General features: G+C 35.1%; 3 protein-coding genes and 1 long non-coding RNA gene across 6 annotated transcripts; 3 read left to right on the forward strand and 1 right to left on the reverse strand.

Moving 5' to 3' along the window:
• Positions 1-2985: 2985 nt before the first annotated feature.
• On the forward strand, positions 2986-9904 carry LOC100792408 (vacuolar cation/proton exchanger 2). Of its 2 annotated transcripts, XM_003546342.5 has the most exons (11): positions 2986-3486; positions 3570-3637; positions 3726-3754; positions 3830-4026; positions 4109-4321; positions 7552-7683; positions 7832-7948; positions 8023-8076; positions 8214-8330; positions 8567-8660; positions 9593-9904. In XM_003546342.5, exons 1-11 carry the CDS (start codon positions 3214-3216, stop codon positions 9601-9603), a joined length of 1305 nt encoding a protein of 434 aa, XP_003546390.1. In that variant the 5' UTR covers positions 2986-3213; the 3' UTR covers positions 9604-9904. The 2 variants fall into 2 exon arrangements, with proteins under 2 accessions (XP_003546390.1, XP_014623655.1); XM_014768169.3 differs by lacking the exon at positions 3726-3754 and having other exon boundaries at positions 3004-3486.
• A 1847-nt stretch (positions 9905-11751) lies between these two features.
• LOC100819192 (4-coumarate--CoA ligase 1) lies at positions 11752-15176 on the reverse strand. The gene is made up of 5 exons (XM_003546393.5): positions 14031-15176; positions 13489-13687; positions 12556-12769; positions 12372-12477; positions 11752-12127 (listed from the first exon to the last, which is right to left on the reverse strand). Exons 1-5 carry the CDS (start codon positions 15006-15008, stop codon positions 12008-12010), a joined length of 1617 nt encoding a protein of 538 aa, XP_003546441.1. The 5' UTR covers positions 15009-15176; the 3' UTR covers positions 11752-12007.
• Positions 15177-16469: 1293 nt separating this feature from the next.
• LOC102665195 (probable pectinesterase 56) lies at positions 16470-19763 on the forward strand. Of its 2 annotated transcripts, none has more exons than XM_041009763.1 (2): positions 16470-16905; positions 18557-19763. In XM_041009763.1, the coding sequence occupies exons 1-2, from the start codon at positions 16626-16628 to the stop codon at positions 19258-19260; spliced, it is 984 nt and encodes a 327-aa protein (XP_040865697.1). In that variant the 5' UTR covers positions 16470-16625; the 3' UTR covers positions 19261-19763. The 2 variants fall into 2 exon arrangements, with proteins under 2 accessions (XP_040865697.1, XP_006597088.1); XM_006597025.4 differs by having other exon boundaries at positions 16476-16905; positions 18575-19763.
• A 582-nt stretch (positions 19764-20345) lies between these two features.
• On the forward strand, positions 20346-20977 carry LOC121173592 (uncharacterized). The gene is made up of 2 exons (XR_005888716.1): positions 20346-20485; positions 20661-20977. It is a non-coding gene; the product is annotated as an uncharacterized lncRNA (long non-coding RNA).
• The last annotated feature ends 4138 nt before the right edge of the window (positions 20978-25115 follow it).

Genomic DNA, 25115 nt, shown 5'->3' on the forward strand with positions numbered 1-25115 from the left:
CCGACAATATATGTTTGCTAATGCTGTCTACAACTAACTATAAATGTATTCTTCTTGTTCATTAGACTTATACTATATACACGTGCTTTGCAATGGTATATCTGTTCACCTTGTGCAAGAGGTTTTCAATTGGATTTAGATATTGAAAAATGTCCAATTTATGGAATTATGGTAATAAGCTATATTGGTAGTGCACGGATGCTTTTACTTGTCTATATAGATGCAAAAATTAGTGCATTTTTAGAAGGGGCACATACATACATAAGCGCATGCATGCATACACATGCAGTTAGGCATTGGTCATAGATAATTTGTATACTTAGTTCAGATCCTATTCAATTGTAGGAATGTGAAGAACAGATGGTCAAAGGAATTAGTAGCACAGGAAAAGGATTTGACCTTTATGGGAGACGTTTGGGTGGGTTCTCCCAGCAGCAGCCACCTTTGTCATGCATGACTTCGCCAGACTGCATTGGCTGCTGCTGAAAACAGAGCACATCATAGAGCTTTGCTGCCTTCTGGACCTCAGTATTTAGTTGGCGATAATAATATTAATCAAGTCTGCTATTGGTCCATGAATCGGAGTAAGTATTTGGTGAAGTAATCACGTGCGTGTTTCTGTGTCTGTACATCATTTTTTTTTTTTGGTAATTGTTACGTGTGGCGGCTTGTTGCTGAATTTCGAGGGTCCAACACCTCCAGAATAATAAGGAAAAAGAAGATAAGTTGTAAGCTGGTTTGAGGGTGCCAATGCCTCCAGAAGAAGGGAGAAAGGAAACTTGCTATTTCATTCATTCATGCCCCTAAAGGGAAGCACCTTCGTACATATATATAAAGTTGAGTGTTGGGGAACAAGCTCCCGACAACACTAACAAAAAGATAAGCAGAATCACAAAATATCTTAACAATATTTTTTTTTCTAACAACCTATCTAAATAACACGTTTTGCTTCCTACATTACTATCCCTATCATTCCCGCCCTTATCAAAAACACCTTGTCTTCAAGGTGTTGGGGCTTCAAACCGGGATCCCAAATTAAAATGGGTGAAAGAATGAGTGAATGGAGGTTAGTGTTGCAGAGGTCGAGCCATTTTGCAGAGTAAAAGGTGAGGAGGAAGGAGTGGTCGAACTCCTCACAGCGGCTGAAGTGCTCCTTGCGAACTCGACAAATGATGATCCCGCGACGGTCGGAGGATCCGTGTGGGTTGGTGTTAGCAAGGAGGGAAACAACCACAATGGGAAGCGGACCCGACAAGGTTGTGGGGGGCAGCTGTATGGGTTCAAAAAGTGGAGGTGATGGTGGAGGTGGCGACGGAGGCGGCATGGCTGGTGGAGTTTGCATGATCGTGGTTGCGATAAGCATGGGTGATGGAGTCAGCTCGAACGGCGGAGACAGCGGTGGAGTCAGTGGCGAAGTCCGCGGCAGAGGCAGTAATGGTGCGAGACTTGGTGGTATGGGCACGAAGCATGGAGACTGAGGAGGGTAGAGGTGGTCGGGTTGCCGAGGTAGTCATAGGAGAAGAGCGTCCAGTCGGGTGTCCTGGTGGCGTGTAGCAACATCAAGTTTAGCCAGGACGGCCTCGAGGCGGTCCTTGGTGTCGGACGAAAATTCCAGATGGTGTGGTGATTGTTGTGGGGGGTAGTGGAGGGTTCCGAGAGTAGTGTGGGTGGTAGGCAGCCATGGAAACTTCGTATGGTGAGTGACAACCATGGAAGATAACCATGGAAGCTTCATATGGTGAGTGACATTGGTTGTGATAATGGAGGGTCAGAAGAAGGGAGAAAGGAAGCTTGCTATTTCATCCATTCATGCCCCTAATGGGAAGCACCTTCGTACATATATATAAAGCTGAGTGTTGGGGAACAAACTCCCAACAACACTAACAAAAAGATAAGCAGAATCACAACATATCCTAACAATATTATTCTTTTCTAACGACCTATCTAAATAACACGTTTTACTTCTTGCAGTAGTATCCGTATCAGTACTATCCCTATCAGTCAGAGAGTGGGAAAAAATCCATTTAACTTTCATTAATAAACCTCTATAGAAGAGGACAAATTAAAATGTAACTTGAGAAAATCCAAACCCTGACAGGATGTACATTTGCCAATAAAGGCAAAGTAATAAAGTCAGGAACAGTAACAAAGAAAGTAGCATATGCATGTCTCTGCCAATCAATGGATAAACCATGCTTAGACAAACGCGCGCCTTGGTTCGCTTCGCGATAAATATGTAACCTGCAGGAATAGCAACCACCTTTCAGATTATAATCCAATATAGCCTGAACAAGAGGAAAACATTCATGAGAAGATGGGCATCCGTACATCATTTTAGCACCAACACTAGCATCTACAATATGAATTTTTTGTGAGAAATTAGAAATGTACTTTACGAATATAGCTTGATTGTTAATGACTTTAATGTTCGCTATTATCTTATTAAAGAGAAATTCAGGTTGGTTGTTTGACGAAATTAAATGGCATCTGACTATCAATCAACATGCCACATCACTCTGCAAAAAATTATACTGTAGTAGAATTTTTTTTCGTATATGACCAATATTTATGTTCTAGTTCCAAATTAAAGTGCTCTCTCTCTTGAAAAGAAAAGTGTTTACTCTGTTCTCAATTAAAATCATTTTGATTGTATAGCTTATATGATATTGCAAAATAAGTTGATCAGGTGATTATATTTTAAAACTAAACTGCCTCGGTATAAAAAAATAGATTAACCAAATTTCCCTACTCGGTATAAAAAACGCGAATGAAAATATGGAAGGAAGTTGTTGTTATATGGGTAAAATTAAAATAAGAAAGTTTGGTAGAAAAACATGGAAGGTAGGGGTGGTAATAATAAGGAAGTTTAATAGTATAATAATGTGTAGGACATGGGGGTGACAAGACATATGGGCATAGATGGTGTAACGGGAAGTAGTTTTTTTATTTAATGGATAATGCTTGAAGAAAAGGAAAATGTATTGACCGACGTATAAGGAATTAAGCTTAAGCGTAGCTAATTTGTGGAATGGGGAATGGTAATAAATATTAATGAAGAATGATTTGTGGAAAAAGGGGGAGATTTCGGGGAAGGTTCGCGTCGCAGGTGTGTGACTGGTGGGACTTGGAATAGAACGCCAAATAGGAATAGTGAGGGAAATCTCAACTCAACGCATCTGCCTTCTGCCTCGCTTGCCAGATCTCTTCTCTCTGATGGGGGGTTCGGTGGTGGAGGACAACCACGACCTCGACCACGACCTCGACCTCGACGATACTCCCTTAGCATCTGCCTCTTCTAAATCCCACCAGCAATTCCATAGCTTCGATTTCGAGGATACAAGTGTTCTAGATTTGCGGCGCTCATCCATCTTTAACATAACACGTATGAGCAGGAGTATTTATTTTGTCTTAATTAAAGCCAAGATCAACCTCTTGCTTCCCTTTGGTCCATTCGCCATTCTCCTACATTACGTAACTGGACACCATGTAAGCCTTTCCCTTTCCCTTTCCCTTTCCTTCCTCTCCTCCTATCTCATCTCTCTCTCTCTCTCTCTCTCTTCTTTTCTTAGGGATGGGTCTTCTTCTTCACCTTATTGGGGATTACTCCTTCGGCAGAACGTCTCGGTTATGCTACCGAGTAAGTCTTTTACACCATCTCCCATTTACTCTCTGTTACTACTAACACCCCCCCCCCCCCCCCATTCCCTTTTCTTTCTTTCATCCAGGCAGCTTGCCTTCTACACAGGACCCACAGGTATCCCTCTTTTATTTCCCTTTTTCTCTTAAGGCCCGTATCCTCTTTTCAACTCACTCGTGTTGCTTTCTGCAGTTGGGGGTCTGCTTAATGCCACCTTTGGCAATGCAACTGAAATGATTATATCAATTTATGCATTGAAAAGCAATATGATAAGGGTTGTTCAGCAATCCCTACTCGGTTCAATCTTGTCAAATATGCTTCTAGTTCTTGGCTGTGCATTCTTTACTGGTGGCCTTGCCCACTACAAAAAAGTACAGGTTTTTGATAAGGTACGTATCATCATCACCTCATTCGTTATTGCTGCCTCCTTATGTCACAGAGACTTCACATTGTACTCCGCCTTTGCAACAGGCGGCTGCTGTTGTCAATTCTGGCTTACTCTTGATGGCTGTTATGGGAATACTATTTCCTGCTGTGCTTTACTTTACTCACTCCGAAGTTCATCAAGGGAAGTCAGTCTTGTCTCTTTCAAGATTTAGCAGCTGCATAATGCTACTGGCCTATGCAAGCTACCTTTTCTTTCAACTTAGAAGTCAGCAAAATGTTTATAGTCCGGTTGGTGAGGTTAGTTCATTTGCCCCATTTTTTATTATTATAATTTTTAGCCTTTTCTCTTTTAGGTTTATGATGTATAATTATAGTGTGTTGCAAGGGGTGAAGCCCATCTATTTTTTGTTATAATATTTTTTTTCCTTTTAAGCAAATACACTGCACTGAGGCACATTAGATATTTGGAGTTTTTATACTATTTAAGGAGATGAATATGTATTTGCCACTAGTTACATTTACTTAATCATTTAGTCATTGTCTTTATACTGTGTTAACTAGTATTATACATTTAGGGCTCATTTGGTAGCCAGGATAACTACCTTATCCTGCTCCTGCTGTAATCACTTGTTTGGCGTTGATGCAATGTATTTCTTATCCTGAGGTAGGAGCTATGTTAGAAAGCAATAAGATAGAATTGTCACCCTCCCTCCGTTCCTCTCACCTCCATTGCTATCATTACTATCATCATATTTTTAAAATTGAGCAATTTTGGTTCACAGTTAATTTGACATCATTTTTTTTTATAACAAAAGGCACTAATGTGACATGCTATCGGTGACATAATAATGTGACAATTTGACACATGCTAACGTTCCATTGATAGTGTGTTAACTTGGCATTGACATGCTGGCATCACATTAGTGTGTGACTCCAACATCATCAATAAGTGTCACAACAATTTTTGTAAAAAAATTGTCAATGGTCTAACAGGAGTCCAAAATTGCTCAATTTTGAAAACATGAGACCAAATGTGCAATACAATTTTTCAAGGATCAAAATTGAACAATCATGAAATTTGTAGGAACCAAAAGTGAATTTAAGTCTATTATTAACCATTTTCTTAATTAATTTCATTTTATGATATTAAAATATCTTCCTTTTATTTAATTAATTTTTTTTTCTGATTTCTATTTCCTCATCTGCTACTGAATAAAAAAATTTAGAGAATTTTTCTTTATATTTTTTCGTAAAAATAATTTGTTAAGAAGCATTCATTTTTTTTAATTTGTATGAGAATTGTTACTCGTTCACAAATGCACCAAATTTATCAGAAGTAGTAAAGTACTCGGAAGTCCGAGTCATAGAGACTTTAAAGATAGGAGATAAGATAAAGATTTAAAAAAATAGAAAAGATAAAATATTTAAATTAAAAGATGATAAAGATAAAAAATAAAAGATAAAAAAGATAAAATAAATAAAAGATTAAGATGAAGATAAAGAAAGATAAATTCAGAATGTGATAATGTTGGATCTAGCCTACGTATCAATTCGTTGAATTTTTTCATACCCACATCTGTTAGAATACTTGTCCCTGATGTCTCACGATGACAAACTTATCTTACCTATCTATCTCCCAAAATACTAATTCTAGATGTTTGTTTTGATGCACGGACATAATGCAATCACTCTATGTCTAATAATGATTTTATTAAGATACTCCTTACTTTTAGTTCTATTAGAAATTACCCTTTGTTAAGCGACTAATCCTTAAAACTACGCCGTACACTTGAAAAGGGAGATACTTAGGTTTAGGATGTATTCATGAGAGAGAGCTCTTAGTGTGGGTGGTTTCATTTCTTTTTGGCTTGACTCTCTTTTTATAGCCGCTAGAGTGGACTTGGGCTTGACTCTGTTCTTATAGTTGATGGAGTGGACTTGGGCCTGGTGCAAAAAATCTTCCTTATTTATATTTTTGATATTTTTTGAATCTTTTTTGTTTTTAATCCCTTCTTTTTTCATATCTACAAGCCATAAATAAGAAAAATATCAATTCCTAACATTTAAGCAAAAAATAAATGCTAAATAAATATTTTTAAAGATATTTTCAATATACTTTTATTATAAAAAATAGCTTATATTTATCAAGAATATGAGAAAACAAAAATTCTATGAAATTCTATAAAAAATAGCTTTTATTTGTATCTTTGTAGTACCCCTGGTACTATCCTTATATAATATATGATATTTTGGTCGTTCAAAAAAAAAAACTTTGAGGAAATAATAATATTTTTTTCTCCAAAGTCATTGCAAAGTTTATGAAATATCGTCTAGAAATAATTTGTAAAAAAATTATAGACAAGTTTGCATGAATACTCCAGATGCAAGAAAAAATTACAGGTTCTAGTCATATTATACAAGTCTTGTACAGAATGAGGATATCAAAGTCAGAGAAAAAATGATTTCAAAAACGGAAAAAAATATAGTTTATTGTTTGAAAAGGAAATTAATTAATGAAATAGTTGTATGAAAAGTGTTATTGATGTTTAAAATCAGCTATAAGAATTAATGTTATCAAAAGCAAAATCTTGAAGTGCAATTGAGTACCATTATAAGTAACATAACAAAACTAAAAGGATTAATTCCTTAAGAATTAATGTTATCAAAAGCAAAATCTTGAAAAAAATTGACGGAAGGACCATTTTATGTAACATTACAAAACTTAAAGGACCAAAACAAAAATTTAAGATAAAAGACCAGAGCAAGAATTATTAAAAAACATAAGGTACCAAAAAGGTATTTTACCCAATCAAATAATACTCCATGGTCCTAACGGTATATGATAACACCAAAGTATGCTCTAAATTCACATAAAACAAAAAACAAGGAATCAAAGGCAATCGAACAACTATCATCACCAAGGGAACATAAAACAAAGAACCAAAGCTCATTTCTCTTATAGAAATTAGATTTAAGACGCACTCAAGGTTAAAAAAATACTCATCATTTGAGAAAAGACTACCACTCTTAAGACATAAAATTGTCTATAATAAAGAAAAAGACTAAAAATTACCTTCAATTAAAGTGTTTCTGTATGCTCTTTCAATGACTTAAAATCATTAATAATGGAGAAATAAACAACTTTACAGAGTACTCGAGAATATTATAGAAAATCTTAGTGTAAAAAGTTGGGGCATGACTCCTGTCATAACCAAGATCCGCCACTACATAACAAAGGTACAAAGGTATGTGGCTTTACATTTTGATAGATGTCAGTTAGAGTGGATTGTCCTTTCATGTATTAGAAAAAGGAAAAAAGCATCCTGTTTCTTTTACGTTTTCACTCTTCTGGCGGGGGTTTAAAATGCTTTTTTTTTTAATTTTAAACTTGATCAGAGTATTAAATTGTTGCATATATTTTGAAATATAAAAGAATTTATGTGAGTGAATTGGTGCCTGTTGAATGCATTTTTTTCTTTATTATTCGACAGTGCATTTTCACAAAATTTCCACACTTCATAATGTAGGGAGGAGAGAATGGTGAAAATTCTGATGTGGAGGAAGATCTTGAATTAACTCAATGGGAGGCAATAATCTGGCTTGCTATCTTGACAGCATGGGTATCTATATTGTCTGGATACCTTGTAGACGCCATACAGGTATAGCTATATCATTTTCAGAATTTCTTGATCATTAATTTCTATTATTGTACAACTAAAGCTTCTAATATTCCTATTCTTGTTCTTGTCCATAAACACTGCGTCATAAGTTCATTCATAGACATATTGTGTTTCTGGTCTCTTGCAGGGAGCATCTGAGTCATTGAATATGTCAGTGGCTTTTATTTCTGTCATCTTGCTTCCAATTGTAGGCAATGCTGCAGAACATGCCAGTGCTATCATGTTTGCCGTGAAGGACAAGCTTGTAAGTGGTTTTCAAAGCCTACTCTTTATTCTACGAATATTGTTAATCTGCTAATGAATTCAATCTCTCCTTAGGATATCACTATTGGAGTTGCTATTGGATCATCTACACAGATATCTATGTTTGTGGTATAGCCTTCAACTGTTATTAAATGTTATTAACTTATTTGGGGTGTACATTTACTATATCTTTTTGTGAATAAACTATCCTGGATTTCTCTGTCATAGGAGAAAGTTGATGATTCTTATTCTCTTGAAAATTGTAGATCCCTTTCTGTGTGGTTGTTGGATGGTGCATGGGAAAAGAAATGGACTTAAATTTTCAACTATTTGAGACTGCCACACTTTTTATCACTGTGTTAGTAGTTGCATTTATGATGCAGGTATGTTATTTCTTGCCCCTATAAATGGTGTTGGTAGCAGTTATTAATGTTTTTCAACTTATAAACAATCAATGGTCAGAAGCTAGTTCTCTTTTAAGATGTTTGGTTGAAGCATTAGCTTTTTATTGCATGTGCTTGATTTGTGTGTGATAGGTTTATATGTAGAGTATTTTTTTTTGTTGCCACTATTATTTATGTTTGTGACAACCATCTTTAATTTGTGTTATTCCTTGCAGGAAGGAACCTCAAATTATTTTAAAGGGTTGATGCTTATACTATGCTATCTAATAGTTGCTGCCAGTTTTTTCGTACATGTAGACCCTAAAAGTGGTGAGTTGCTGAGAATATACTGCACAGATTCACAGTAGAGTTATATAATGCAGAATCTAGATGAATCTCCTCTACTTCTCTTTTTGCTTAGTTTCATGTTTCACTTCTTTGATGTATCCACCTACCTGTCTCTTCCCCATTGCTTCTCAAGATATGCATTTATCTTCTGTTAAACGATATGAACTTCTGGGTATTAGAACTTGGACCCTTCCAGATTTATGACATGCCATCTAGCTAGTTTGAATTTGTGATATCAAAAGTGAATTTAGTAGTGCCACATTTCTGCTAAACAGAGTAACTGATGAATTTGGGTAAATCACTAAATCCCTAGTAGTATATATTCTTATTATCTAATATGCTTATTCGTTATTGCCTAATCAATTTGGAGACAAATAGATTTTTGTTGAAAAGATAAAATTCTAGAACCTTTCAGCTAGGGGAATTTCTTTCCAAATGCTTTAGCTAAGTAGACACTTCCTCCACCCCACACAAACAAATGTTTGCACTTAGAAATGTTCCTTGAACTTGCCTTTTGGAACACTGAACCCATGTAGTATTTTATTCACATGCCACATCATGTTGCCTATTGGAGTTTGTTCATCAAGTCCTACTGATTTTATCACTTTATCTTTTCTGATATACTCTGCACTGTTGTCAATCTTTTTGGCCTTATTAGAAGTGAAGATAGAGGGATCTATATTATGGTAAATATAGTGTTATCCACTAGATAAAATATTAGAATGTGCACGTTTTGGCTTCTGACAGTTTGGCATCAATCAGTTTTGACTATAGATCTAGTCGTCTAGCTACGGTTAGTAGTTCTACATCAGGCTATTTGCTTATAAAAAGTGAAACTTCTATAGGATTATGTTTGGCTTTTTATTTGACATATGCCTGGCCTGTTGTAATGCTGCTTGTGGAATCTGGTACAGGTGATGACTAAATATTTAGTGTAGGTGTGGCAGTTGTCAATGCTGCATTTCTTTACCACTTTCTGTAACAAAAAGGTAGTAAGCAGGGTTTTTGAAAGGGTTCAGGAAGATTCTTGCATTCAACAAGACCTGGGAACCCCCGATGTGATCACGGGCAATTTACCGTACTGAAAATTTTAAGCCTTGTATTATATATTGAATTTTGAAAGTATGTGTTACGGTATTATTTTTTATCTCCATAGCTTTCATTCATTCACCATAGAATCTTGTAGCCTTTCGGCTCTAATCTCCAATGAATCACGTTGAAAGCAACCAATCATTGCAAAGCTTTCTTTCATTTTTTATTTTGTGGTTCATACGATGACGTTATTGTTTTTTTTTTTTTTTTAGTTTTTAGAATTGGGTATTTGAAATTTGGAATGTTGATACAGTAGGAACTCAGACAATTTTATAGGTATAACTATGTATTTTTCATATTTTCTGTGTTATGTATAATAAGGTTTAAGGTCTCAAACTTATGTGCTTTTTTCCTCCCAACAAAATAAGTTCGATATGAATACAGTCATAATAGAAAGGCTTAGCACTCGACCTGGAAAGAAGCAAGACAAAAATTAAAGGAGATCAAGGTTTTTCTAAGGAATCGTTAATGCAAATTCCCTATCGTTAGGAAATATAAGGAGAAGGGAGAGAAAGAATTTTTTTTGTCTAGTAAGAAAAACACAGAAAATAGGAGAGAAAACTCCTAACATTTAGTAAGAATTTGTCATAATTGACTTAGACCATCCTATCCCTCCTAACAAGTTGATGCTGGGTTGGCGTGTAAAGGACTTTTTTAGTGATGTTGGCAATTGGAATTGGGATATTACGGCTATAGTTACCCCCCTTGTGGTGTCTCTCCCTCTCCTTTGCATGGTGAGGACGTTACTGTGGCCTAATAAAGTTACTTAAAAGGTTTTTATTCTCTTCAAGGATGTAAATTGGGATCACATTTGGAAAATTGATGGATTTGAGAGTGTTAGGCGTTTCTGCAGGTTAGATACGAGAGGTAATGCATATTAATAAAAAGAAAAATGAAAACCATGATCAAAAGCCCATTATCGTGTGCACGAGTTTAACCTGACCTGACCAAATGTTTCATTTCCATTGAAACTGTTGCAGCTTAAAGAAGTAACTACAAAGCACTCATGTTGAGGACTTCTATAGGCCTTTGCCATAGCCCTTTGTCCTTGTGACTTGTATAGATGCTCAAAACACTCAACCATGCTAAAAATATTTTTTTCAAAATAACTTATCCCACATAATATAGTTGCATAAATGCAACAACGTTTCTTAAAAAAAAAATGCAACAATAGAATAAGATTGCATTTAGTCTAAATCAATGTTTGGATTAATGATTGAGAATGAAATGAAATGGACATTAGGGATATAATGAGATGGAATGGATTAAAAATGTTATTTCATTATTGGGATATTTAATAATGAGATAGAACAAAAATTTCATTCTATTGTTTGAAAAAAAGACAAATTTGAATGGGTTATAACTTTTCAATCCTATATTGTATTTGTTATAAATGTATTATCTTTAGAGAGTAAAATTTGCACAAATAAAAGTCATTTTATAATCTAAAAGTTTTGTTGAATCAAGTGCACCCCAAATTGGAGGGAGAGAAAATTGGGATTAAGCAATGAAATAGACCCTCTTCCATCTTCCATTATGCTTTATTCTTATTTTTACAAATCAAACAATAGAATAACTTTTAATTTTACTCCATCTCTTTTCCATTTCATCATATGCCACAAATCCAACATAGCCTAAGTAAAGTGCAAGTGCATGGATAATTAAATCTATCGAAAATTAATAGGTCTGCCATGGTCGAATATTTATAAATATAGATAAGATATAGAATTATAAATAAAATATATTGATGAAATTATTAATTGATAACAATTATTTTGTTAATAATAAAAATATAAAAGATAAGTTTATTTAATTTTTGTAACTGTAAAATTAATTAAATTTGTAAATGTCTCATAAAAATTCAACCTTAATGAAATAATATAAATAACGAACAAAATGACAATTAGGTTTATCACTTCAATTGGCAAAAGGAATTTTTTTTCAACCTGACGGTCAATTTTGCTATCTCAATCACAATAGATTAAACAATGCAATTAAATATATTTTTATAAATAAAAATATAATTTGATGAAGGTGAAAGTCCTTGACAGATTGAATATTTTCCATGTAAGAAAATCACACTCGTAATTAGTTATACATGGTTGTTACGTACGAGAAAATACGTAAAAGCTAGCGATGAAGCAACAGCGCCTCTTCCTTTTCTGCTGAAGCTTGAGCGGGCATCGTATAATATCTATATGATGATATGATGGGTGAAGGGTGGGTCTGCTTTAATTTCATGTTGGAACAGTTGCTGTTAGCTTTGCTCTTAGATCCTTGCGCAAGATTTTGCCTGACGGTGACTTGGGAATTGCATCAATGAAGAATACTCGGTTTATTCTTTTGTAAAACACCACCTGCACAATTCCACAACTCATTACATTGCTAAATTTGTGCTTGTGGCTAAAAAACACATTTATGTCTGAAAGTCACCGTGACATTTAATTAAAATTAGGTGGGTCAGTTATAAGAAAATTTGAGAAATTATAGGAATGAGTTTACTTTTAAAAAGAATAAATAATAATATATTTGATCATATGAAAATAAATAACAAAGTAATTAATTATAACGTGTGTTATATATATGGAGGGGGGAAATAACCTGTTTGGAGATAAACTGCTTAATTTCATCCTGGGTTGTGTCGGTATAACCATTTGATATGACCACAAATGCAACAGGTACCTCTCCCGCGGCTTCATCCTTCATTCTGAAATTTTGAAGTTTAATTAATTAAAGAGATAATGGGAGATAGTATTTAATTAATTTGGGAGGATGGAAGACTTACGGAACAACAGCAGCATCAGAGATCTTAGGATGAGTGAGAAGAAGGGCTTCAAGTTCAGCTGGAGCCACTTGAAATCCTTTGTATTTGATTAATTCCTTGAGCCTGTCAACGATGAATAACTCATCGTCATCGTCGATGTAACCGATGTCACCTGTGTGCAACCAACCATCTTTGTCTATGGTTCTCTCTGTAGCCTCTCCATCATTTAGATAACCTGATTGGAATTGGTTACTCTTCATCAATTTCTATTTATTATAATCATAAGGACAATTTTTAAAATATATTCATTACTCTCAACTTTAGCCGTGCAAGTAATGTTTTCATAAAAACAGAACCGCACCGCACATGAACCTTAATCAATGCTGGCAAGTTGAGCCCCAAGTCCAAGTCCAACTACACGCTTTCAATATTTCCAGCAATGCATGAACCAATGGCACAACACCATAGGCCAGCTTTTGAAAGGAACCTCATTATGCATTCTTTGGATGGTAGCCTTTTTTTCTCATATTATCACCAAACACAGTAATTGATTAATATCTATTTGATGTCCTATATTTTTTTTTATATAAATATTATATAACTTTTTTTTTAATAAAGTCATTTTCTCTCTCTCACCCCCTAGCTTCCCCCAAAATCGCACTCCTAAACATATCATCCCATAATGTATTTTTGAGTATTAAAGGAGATGGAAAAAAATGGGAAGTTGGATGATTTTTAAGGAGATAAAGTAGTATTTCCCCTCTGTTTTTTTTTCCATAAATAATGTCTTTAAATTGAGATAAATAAGTAATTAATTTTTAATTAAAATAACTATCACATTATATTTACTCTAAAACATATGTTATAAAATGGAAAAACATAACATTTTCTTTCTCAATGAGAGATTAGTGTCTTACACCCTAAAAAGAACAGAACAGAAGACAAGGTAGGTACCTTTCATAATCTGGTCGCCTCGTATGCAAATTTCGCCGGAGTGGTTTCTGGGTAAAGAATGACCGGTTTCAGGATCGACAATCTTCAACTCTGCATTTCTTACAACGGTTCCACATGCACCTGGTTTTACGTCTATCGGTTCTCTAGCAAAAGCTAAAGACATTGTTAGCACAGGCCCTGCCTCAGTCATTCCGTATCCCTGTATTTATTTATCAAATTAATTCCATACATATACTAATACTAGTAATCCATATAAGATGTCAACATCTAGTACCGTGAGGGAACATGAATATTGAATATAATGATAAAACTGGCCAATATATACTATAAGGAAGCAACTTGTCATAATAAATATGCACAATCACTAAACTATATAAATAAAAAAGAAAAAAGGTTATTTAAAACTAGGCAAATAAAATGGAAGAATTTACACAAGTGCATACATAGTTATTGATCCAGAAAAAAAAGTTGGTTGAGAAAGTATACATTTATTAGAAGAATTGGGAGGTGGGAGAGGAAAAAGAAGGTGAAGGTAGGGGTACCTGGCCAAGTTTGGCGTTGGGGAATTTAGCTCTGAGAGTGTCTTCGAGTTCCTTACCGAGAGGGGCTCCCCCGGACTTGAAGACTCTGATGGAAGACAGGTCGTAATTGTGGAGATCGGGTGATTTGGAGATGGCGAGAGCAATGGGAGGGACGACAGGGGCAATAGTGACTTTGTGCTTGTGAATGAGAGCAAGCAAGGAGTTAATATCGAACTTGGGCATGAGGAGAATGGTAGCCTTGGCACGCAAGCCACAGAGAAGAACGGAGTTGAGAGAGTAAATGTGAAAGAGGGGAAGCACGCAGAGGATGGTGTCGTGGCAGTGGTAATAGAGGTTGGGATTATCACCGTCAACCTGCTGAGCAATGCTGGTCACCAACCCCTTGTGGCTCAGCATCACTCCCTTGGGAAGACCAGTTGTTCCCGAAGAATAAGGCAATGCAACCACGTCATCGGGCTTGATATCAACATCAGCGTCACCATTATCCTCACACAGCTGTGAGAAATGGAGATGCTGGGGGGGACAAGAGTCGACGAATACGAGCTTGATGTGGCGGAGGTCCTTGACTTTGTCGTAGTAAGAGGCCTGGGTGATGAGGAGCTTGGCATTGGAGGCATGGGCTTGCTTTGCAATCTCGGCGGGGGTGAAGAAAGGGTTGGCAGCAGTGGCCATGGCACCGCGGTGGGATGCGCCAAGAAACGAGAAGACGAATTCGGGGCAATTGGGGAGGAGGATCATGATGACCTGGCCCTGTTCCACGCCCTCTTTCTTCAGCCCCCGCGCCACCTTTCTGGCGGTGCTTTCCACCTCCTCGTAGCTGTAGACGTCTCCCGTGGGGGCATTGATCAAGCAGGGGCGTGCACCGTACTCTGGCAAATTCTCGAAGCAGTATGTGTGGAGGGGAAGGTGTTTGGGGATGTAGATATCCGGAAGCTTCGACCTGAATATCAATTCCCTCCTTCTTTCAACAACTGCCATGCTCCTCTCTCACTTACTTTCTTTCTGGAGGCGCTTCATTTTTATTTGTATTATTATAAATAAGGGGTTGGTTGGTTAAGGGCACAATGGTGACGATGGTGACAGGGTAGGGGCAGAGATGGAAAAACAAAAATGGTTTGAGACTTGAGTTAGGAGTTAGGAGTTGGGGTTGGGGTTGGTGAGACTTGTTTCTTTCTTTCGGCTTTTGGTGCTTATCCTTAATGCCTGCCAAAGGGGGTGGGGTCAATCCAACCCTTTTTTCTTTCTCTTAACAACACTTTTTTACCAACCGCTCTGGACCTCTCCTTCACCTACCACACTCACCATAGCCACGCCATTAATAAATATATCATTCATGGACCTTCCTCTTCTTTCTTCTCCGGCCTGCCCCAATATCGCATTCTGCAACATACTAGTCCACTCATATTCGTCTCAAACTTTCACGTCACCCACTCTCTATTCTCTTCCCATCTCACCTGCTTGCTTCTCTCTTGCGTAATAATTGGATTTCCACCAAAGCCACAAATTTTGTATCCTAACAATGGTTTTTACATTTTGGAATTTCAAAACCCTAAGGAAGAGTAGCATCAAAACCAAGTTTCATAGGAGGGGGAAGCTACAATCTAATTTATAGAATGAATCATTTACGTGAGATATGCACCAAATGTCATCAACACTAGTTAGTAATTAACGTCTTCACGTACCAAGGACGAGTTATTTTTGTTAATACATTGTAACGAACAACGCTAATTAATAATATTCAATGTTTGCAATGAACAAGTTGATGAAACATATATATGACACGGTGCTTTTTTTTTTTGAGGGAAGATAAATTTCTTAATTCTATATAAAAAAATCTTAATAAACAATAATTAATAAGTAAGATTTTGTGTTCGATAAACATCTCAGTAAAATTAAAATTGTGACGGACGGCTCACCAAGTGTAACGTGGAAAATGCCTTAAATGTACGTAGTAAACTTTTATTGATGCTAACTGCAGACTCGAGAATTCAATAAGTATAAATTAGAATCACCATATAATTGTACAGGTTACCCACGAGAAAATGAGCTGGTAGGGATATTATTAGTATGTTTTAAACGCAAGTAAATATTATCTATCATCATTAGTTGTTATAAATTATTTGGTATTTATATTCAATTCCTGCAAATAATTTTTATTTTATTTTTTCACAGATATATATTTCTTATAAAAAATAATTTTACTCAGAAACACAATTAAAATACTTTTCTAAATAAAAAAAGAGCCATAATTTATTACTTTACGGATGCATGGTTAACTCTTCCTAATTAGTTATGCACCAAATCCATTTTCTTTCTTTTTTTGGTCAACCAACCCTCGTTAGTTGTAAGAGATAAATTGGGAGGATACATGGCATCCCTCGATGCAATTATTATTTTTAATCACCACGAAATTCATGCCACACTTTTCATTTTTTTTATCGGTGTTCTTTTCATTTATATATGCTGGTGGAGTGTACACAAGTCAACGTGGTGGTTTCTACCGAACCGCTGCCCCATATATATATATAGAAACACATACAGAAACGGGATTATCGAAGAAAATATTGGTAGCAGCTGCTGCATGCTTTGATTATCATGGACTCAACAACTGCAGTGTTGCTGATATTTGTTTCAGTTCTAGTGTGCTGCCACAGTACTGTTATCGTATCCAAGGATGGGAGTGGAAATTATACAACGGTGAGTGAAGCCATTATGAAAGCTCCGGACATGAGTGATAAGCCTTACACCATTCACGTTCGAGCCGGTACTTATGAAGAGTACGTAACCATTCCTGCTAAAAAGACTAATATTAAGCTCGTTGGAGATGGACCTCACCTCACCAAATTAGTTGGCTACCAAAATGGTTCCACCATAGGTACGTACTTACGCACGCTTGCTTGATATATGTATGCTCCACCTCTCTTTTCTTTTCATTAATTTTATTAATTCTTCTTCTTAATTAATTATTCATCCCCATCTTATATCTGCTAGCTGCTTAATTTTCATTATAATTGATTTCTTAATAAACATCAATAGTACGAATGCACGGACGCGCGGATCTAGTCACCATTACGTACCTTTCTTTTCCACTTGTATTTAACGGCGCAAGTAATTGGGTATAAAGTATAGATAAAGACACAAACATGCTTTTTTTTTTGTGCGCGCGCTAACTCTAAATTAAAATGCACATGCAATTCGCAGTAAAAGCAAAACTATCTATACCATTTTCAGTTTTTTTTTAGCTCTTCTCACTAGAGTACGTTGTGCATGGATGCGAATGAAAGATTTGTCAATACTAGCTACTAGTACCGAACAAGTTACCCATTGAGTTTTTGCGTACTTGCGATTTGATCGAGATCGAATCAGAGAAGGGGAATTGAGGAGTAACTAAACCAAGTATTTTATGGCAACAAATAGTCAAATTTGCGTGAAGTTATCAAATTTTTATTATATATAATTGATGCTTCAATTCAGTAAGATTTAGTAGTATTAATTAATTTTCTTCTTTCACGTTCCCATAATATATAACACGAACATCTTTCTTGCATTGATAATTATATTTGAAGGCATAATATTAACAAGTTAAAGGCAGATGCCAATGTGAGAGTAGATTACAGCTATGTACCAGTAGTAGTATTCAAGAAGGGCAGATCGATATTTGGTGAATTTATTAATTAGATCACTGACTCCAAACTCCAAAGTGTAGAAAACAAGTGCCAACGCCCAACAACGATCTTAGACGTACTAGTATTACTTACTAATTAACCTAACAATATATTTTATTATTTTTATATGGGTATTTGGCAAACTACCACAAGGATAAATTTAACCTAATTGGTCGTCGTTGGTGTGAATGTTCCAGATGCTTGAAGTTGGTTGCTGACTTGCTGTGCATTATTGAGAGTCGAATTCTACATCATGTAATGAGCATATATAATTTGCCAATAAAAAAACAACCTAATTTGAGTGTTAAGACTTTTTACTTTCCTTATGGTCAACATAATAACGTCATTGTTAAAAGTTCCGCTCAATATTTTGTTTCACGAGAAGACAATTTTTTATTTGAGGGGCTGAAAAAGATGGACATTTATAATTTGTTGGCTTCAAATCGATTCAATCATTCTAATTAAGTTTTATTATCAGTAAAAATCGATTCAATAAATCCCATGCAAATATCAATACGAATCGAATAAAATTGCCAGTAATCCTATGTGTTTGTAATTTCATTTTCATTATTGGGCGGAGGAGAAGTTTTTGTTGTTGTTGTTGTTGTTGTTTGAAGGAAACACCACATTTTTAAGCGTTCAAGTATGTATTTAGTGGAAATGGTAACTGAGTTATAGATATCGTGTTTGGTGGTTTTGGCAAGAAGAACAGCTGTCAATAGTTTAGATTCATATATATTACATATTTCATGAGTTTGAATTAAATAAAAAATGAGTATAAGATATAGTACAGTAGATATATATAATAAGGTAAGCGTAAGGTAGTTCGAAGAGGTGATGGATTATGAATTAAAATGAAAGGTAGGGTGTTGATTTCAGACGTACGAGGAGATGGGTTCATGGCAGAAAAGATGGGATTTGAGAACTGGGCAGGGCTGAAGGCAAGCGCGGCGGTGGCGGTTAGGAATGAGGCAAAGAAGAGTGTATTCTTCGAATGCTCAATCCAAGGAGTCCAAGACACACTTTGGGCGGTTTCGGGGAGTCAGTTCTACAAAAACTGCGACATCTACGGCACGGTGGACTTCATATACGGCAACGCAGCGGCAGTGTTCCAGGACTGCATGCTGTACGCGCGATACAGCGAGTACGTGACCTTCACCGCACAGTCGCGAGAGGATCCAAAGGAGAAGACTGGCTTCAGTTTCCAAAGATGCAAATTCACAATGTCCCCACAGGACTCGGCTAGAAAATCGAAGGTGCTTCGTGCAACGCTGGGGCGTCCTTTGAGAGCCTATTCCACAGTGGCCATTTTCCACTCTTACATCGACTCCATGGTCGATCCTAAAGGTTGGGAGCCCATGGCCCACCAGCCCACTGACAAAGTCACTTACATCGAGTTTCATAATTTTGGGCCGGGCTCCAAAACTGACCATAGGGTTGACTGGCCTGGTGTTAAGGTCCTTTCCCGCCCTACCCCATCCGCCCATTATTTCACTGCTTCCTATCTCTTGGATGCTGACTCTTGGATTCCCTCCACTGGCGTTCCCTTCGACAATCTACTCTAGTCTCTCCTGTTATCTTTATCTCACTTCTAATCTCTTCAATTATGACTATGATTTGTATTGAATTCTAAATGGTCTCCTTTTCTCTTCTAATATTACTTTACGCTACTACTACTATTGAAAAGGTGCGCCTGGACAAATTATATAAAAAAGAGGGGGTAGGAAGGTATTCTCTCTTTTAATTTGTGACTCTTGAATGTGGTTTGCTCTGCACTGCAGAAATTATTCACTCATTATATCTCACAGATTTTGTGTGGGGATTAACTTGCTTCATGACCAACTCCTTATTAGCAAATAATTATATTCTTAAAATCCTATTGAAAATTGTGTATGTTTCTATCACCTTGCATTTTAATATTATTTAAGTATATCACTAAGGGAATATGTTTCCGTGGAACACGAGTAAGACTAATGCAACTATCTACAGTAAATTGCAATAAATACCAATGTTTAACATAGCTGATGTTTCAACTTTCAACAATGATAATTGTGGTGGATTGATGATATTGGAGGTGTTGGAAATTTTGGAAACAAACTTCTCAAAAGACGAAAGGACCAAGCCTTCCAGTATTTATTCCTCCAGAGGTAAATTAATCGGCCCTTTTTCCTTGTTTCTACACTTATTCTGTGTCCCGTTACGGTCCACTAACTGATGGGAATTGGCTGTTGATCAAATTAGTATCGATGAAATATTACTTGAGAGCTCATTTATCAGTTAAAAATTATTGGCGAATATGAGCCAAAAGGCCCAAAACAAATTAGGGTCGTGGATTTTCTATTCTAGTGCAATTCAAATTGACTTGACTGATTTATTCTAGCATTAAATGAAATGTTATTTTATTTTAAAAAAAATAGAAATTTGAACAATAATTGGTTTTGACAAAGCATATTCTATGTTTGTAGTTTGCCACCAAGTAGATAGAAGATAAAAAAATTCTAGTCTGTTTATATATATAGTTGAGTTGAATTGAATTCTTCAAGCGGACTTCAGAAGTTCAAAAATCAAAATATAAAAATTTAAAGGATACTGGCATGTCCCCAAGGATTTCCATCCATGATGTTTGATACGAGATATTTTTATTGTTAGTATCTCTCTTGCACATGATGAGATCTTTCACTATTAGTAATTTTTCAGTGACACTGTAATACTGACTGGTCAATTCTTTTTCCGCCCAAGTTGCCCAACGTTTGGGCATCCTCTGCGAGAAATTAGTCTCTAGAAAAGTTGGTAATGTTTGAAGAAATATACATAAATGACCTGTTTGACTGTCTTGTCTTGTTTCTTTCGTTAATTTCTTTTTATCCCTTTTTTTATTTTCTTGTTTTCCTTTTAACATCTTGATTTGGTTTATGTGAAAAGAATGCAAATGAAGTTGATACTGCTTTTGTATTTGGTTGGATAGCAAACGGTGGATGCTTTACCTGAATCGGGTTATACTCTAATCAAAGAACAACAGTTGATAATGGAAACTGAACTTTCAAAGGAATACATGAAGAACATAGATGACTAATACAAAGAATGTTGCCGTGGGGCAAGTCCTCAGGAATCCTTGTAAAGTTGCTATCGTGGATACGGTCAACTTTTTAGCAATTTCCCAGTTTTTATAACAATCGTTATTTATCATGATGTAACCCATTTTTAAGATAAGGATATGCATTAAATGTTATCCAAAAACAGTGCAATGTTTAATCTTAAATTGCTGAACCGCTTGTTCGTGTATCATTGTATTCTTATAGTACCGTTAGTTCAAAGGTGATGTAATTATTCTTATAATTTAATCTGCTGGTGCTTTATAGTATTCAAATCCAAGTATTAGTATAGGAAACAAACAACAAAAGACCGTCAATATCAAATAAGTAACAGAATTGGCAACGAAGTTACCTGGAATAGTCAACCCGACCGACATCCTGGATGATTCATTCAAGTCTTGAATATGCTGTTGTTAGCACAAATAATTAATAAATTCTGATTGATTTTCTTTATCCTGTGATTTCTTAGAAGTTTTGTTTCTGACTTGCTATCCTGACTCTGTATTTTATCTAAATTGCACCGTGGAACAATGAGTTAATAATATATAAGTCTAATTCCCCCCAAGCTAAAGAAAATCTGCGTTTTGTTGAAAGGAGAGCGAAACGATAGCCAAATCTCCCAATTTCTCTACAATTATTTTTTAAGTATCCTTACAAAGTTGCATTTACAAAATTCAATTGTCATAAAACATGTTATCCTTTTAGCGAGCTGAAACTTCGTGGGTAATGATTTGATTAGTGTAAATGACGCAATGATATTAACAGAAGAGTCAAACTTAGTTGCCACCTTTATATCACATAACCAACCACCTCAGCCTATAATCACTTCATGGCACCAGAGAGGAGACATTTCAAGGCTAGAATCATTTTGTATTTGAACCACGGTTTGACCATAGGCGATGTTGGTCCTGTCTCCATATAAATTAAGCGCTTCAAAGTTCAAGAAACACAACATAAATCAACAACCCCACCAAGAATATCATTGCATTCGTGGGCACAAAAGCACTTTCTCGGCCACCGCAGAATGAGAATATATGCAAATCTCTAGATGGTTTGGATTTTGAGCTTTTTGGTGATAATAATTCTTGGCTATTTCTGTTTTGAAATCTAACTTTGGTACATAATTGAATAGAATGGAGAGAAATTGACAAGACTAAACATAGTGCTCTTTGGCAACGAGACCTATAGTTGTAGATAATAATATAATGTTGAAACAGAGGATGCCACTTCCTCTGTTTGTGGTGCATATAAGAGTCTTGACCTTGAACACTTAACCAGTGAGAAAAGATAATCACTTCGAAAGTAGTATATATTAAACAGAGGATGATTGCCAACGTGTCCTGGATTCCTAATCCAAGGCCATCCTTCTATCTTAAGTATTTTGTGCTGATGGCATGTGAATGTTACATTTTATCTCGGAACAATCCAAATAGTCCACTCTTTTATCGGAATCCGATGCTCTGTTAACTTGGAAAGTTGGCTACTTTTTAGTGATGGATTAAAAGCACCCAAAAGAATCAGTGATCTTGGGTGGATAGTGGAGTGAAGTGGAATATACGTATTAGTTAGTTGATCTACACTATTCTAAAACAAGAAGGACAAGCACTAATGTTTGCTCTTATCTTTTGTGATTGGCTTCGGCGAAAAGAAAAGAGGGTGTGCGATAAAGAAGAATAAACGAATGTCAGATTTATATCGTAGGATTTGAGATTAAAGAAGCCTGATGTGTAACTGACTTTTGTGTGTGGATGCCACAACATGATGTGTACATACATACATACATTCAAGGCAACAAAATTGGGTGGGGTTGAATAATGCCCTTTTCCATTGTGGTTGAGTTCCTTTTTGTATCCACAGTGGAATTATTCGACCCCAGAATAATCTCAATGCCGAAAAGCATATGCATCAAACCTCATCCTTAGCTTCTCTATGTGCAACAACTTAAATGCCAATTATTAATAGAATTTTATTTTTATGTATTTTTCGTGTAAAAAAAGTTTTCACTCGCACCCCATCCTTTCACTGTCTCACGTTTTCATTTTATAAAGTTGTAATTTCGTCGTTCTCCCATTTATCTTTAACAATAGTGTGTGTACGTAATGGGTTTAATTACGAGTACTATGGTTAGGTATCCAAAAAATACAGAAACACTAAAATTCCTATCTGTTTGAGTATGAATCTATGATGGGATTTTTTTTTATATAAAAAAAGGTATGTATGAAGGTAAATATTGTAATATAATATCCGTATGAATGGAGATAAATACTGTAATATATATAGTATCCTACTTCTGTAGTGCTCGCACATTCGGATGGATCTCCGCATTATTCTTTGTCCTAATTATGATTATGATATGCTTGCTACAATGGGTTTTTTTTTTTATCAACTTTAATCATTAGAAAGTGAACAGAGGTGGTTATTGTAATTAACTCTAACTCCATTTCTTGAACGCATGTACCCATAACCATTTTGTTTCTCTCAAGTTAACCCAAAAAATCTTACTATTAACAAGTATTAAGGACATCAATTACAAAATTAATAATGGAAAATTATATTAAAAATACCGATAAAATTGTGCTAAAAACACTGTAAGAGTGTGTTGATAATATTAAAATAATAGGAGTATAAACAGTAGTAGTAAGAAACCTGAAAACTACGATAAATATATCTGATGAATATGATAACAATCATTAAAATTATTGACTTGTAACCCATGATTTGTTAGGATTTACAGTATTAGGTGCAGAGATACTTGGAAACCTGAAAACTACGATAAAAGTGATTCACACTCACCAACCTTGAATTATTCCTCTCCACCACAACTTATTACCCTTTCTTTCACACAGTTGAAGTTGACACATTCAACACACATACGCCTAATCCGAATTAAATAAGACTCCTCACTCCTCAGTATCACCTAATGCTTTTCAACTAGCTAGGTCCATTTAGAAAATCAAATTAACAACCTTTTTTCCTATTACAGAATTATTATTGGCCAAAACCTCTATGATATATATAGACTTTCCAATACAATCTACTATATCCTAATCTGACATCTTTCACATTACGTAATTTGCTCAAAGTCATTTGTTATCACCAAAAACAGATTCAATAATATGACGCACAAACATCAATCCATACCTACGTTTAACGAAAAAAACAACCCAATTTCTTTAAATTCTCAAATCCAATGGATTGAAATGTGCTCTCCGTTATTTAAAAAAAAAATAAAAATGGGGTCCATGTTTGGACTTAAGGATAACCGCAGAATTGGTCAATTTTGATAAATAAAAAATAATAATTTAAAACCGATATTTTTTTGATTGAAAATGCATCCGTTACTCGTTAGATTCAGAAGACCAAACGTGTCCAGATGTCTTGAAATAACTAATAGAGTACTGACATATTTCATGTCACAGAACCAACTACTGTTGCTGTTGAACCTTCTTTGATTACCGACACCATTTTTCCATGCTGAACCATTGTTTTTCAAAATATATATAATAAAATATTAGTCGTTTTAAAATAAAAAATATTTTATTCATTATTTGAAAAAATAATAATTTTAGATTACATTATAATTTCTCCTTTAATTTCTAATTCTCGATTTTGATCCTCCTTCTTCTCACCATTTTAGTATTCAGATTATAAAAAATTCATACTTTATTTTCAATTGTCATTTTTGCATATGTTTACTTATTTATTTTTATATATTTTGATTACTAAATTATTTATTCATTGTTAAATATTAATTTACACCTCATCTTAATATTATCAAATTATTAGTCAACCATTAAGTTAAATGGTCAATGTATGTAAAATTATGGATAAAAAATAAAAAAAGACTAAAATTAGAAGTAACTCATATTTTTATGACGATGACTAGCCTGAAAAGGTTAAATATGGTCTATTATGGTCAAGCATTTAATTGTCTATAGATTTTTTTTATGATTTAAATAAATTTGTGATTCTTATAATTTAGTATTTTTTTTATTTTTTGTTGTTGTAAAGAAATAATTTTAATTCAGGTATAGTATGTTTGTTTGTTTTTTTGTAATTTAAATAATTTAGATAATATTTTTTTCATAGTTTAAAGTATTATCTTAATCATTTTAACACAAAAAAATAAAACAAAGAGAATTAAAACTAACAAAATTTGTTTGAAAAGATGAAAAACAAGGAAAAACACTAAATCATAAGTTTTAAAAAAGTATTTAAGCTTTTTTAATTTAATATTCAATGATGAAAATGAATCATTTGTTAATAATTAGATAACATCTTCACCGAGCCTGATCTTAATCGAAAGGTGGCAGCGCAGACACCCATGA

This window comes from Glycine max, chromosome 15, assembly GCF_000004515.6.
Source record: "Glycine max cultivar Williams 82 chromosome 15, Glycine_max_v4.0, whole genome shotgun sequence".
Taxonomy (NCBI): Eukaryota; Viridiplantae; Streptophyta; class Magnoliopsida; order Fabales; family Fabaceae; genus Glycine; species Glycine max.

Excerpts from the sequence above, each read along its gene's own strand:
- LOC102665195 (XM_041009763.1), top strand. The coding sequence starts at position 16,626 with ATGGACTCAACAACTGCAGTGTTGCTGATATTTGTTTCAGTTCTAGTG. Across the intron at positions 16,906-18,556 it reads CCAAAATGGTTCCACCATAG|GTAGGGTGTTGATTTCAGAC; the intron begins GTACGTACTTAC and ends TTAAAATGAAAG.
- LOC100819192 (XM_003546393.5), bottom strand. The coding sequence starts at position 15,008 with ATGGCAGTTGTTGAAAGAAGGAGGGAATTGATATTCAGGTCGAAGCTT. Across the intron at positions 12,770-13,488 it reads AGGCGACCAGATTATGAAAG|GTTATCTAAATGATGGAGAG; the intron begins GTACCTACCTTG and ends AATTCCAATCAG. Across the intron at positions 12,128-12,371 it reads AGCAGTTTATCTCCAAACAG|GTGGTGTTTTACAAAAGAAT; the intron begins GTTATTTCCCCC and ends GGAATTGTGCAG.
- LOC100792408 (XM_003546342.5), top strand. The coding sequence starts at position 3,214 with ATGGGGGGTTCGGTGGTGGAGGACAACCACGACCTCGACCACGACCTC. Across the intron at positions 3,487-3,569 it reads ATTACGTAACTGGACACCAT|GGATGGGTCTTCTTCTTCAC; the intron begins GTAAGCCTTTCC and ends TTCTTTTCTTAG. Across the intron at positions 4,322-7,551 it reads TTTATAGTCCGGTTGGTGAG|GGAGGAGAGAATGGTGAAAA; the intron begins GTTAGTTCATTT and ends TTCATAATGTAG.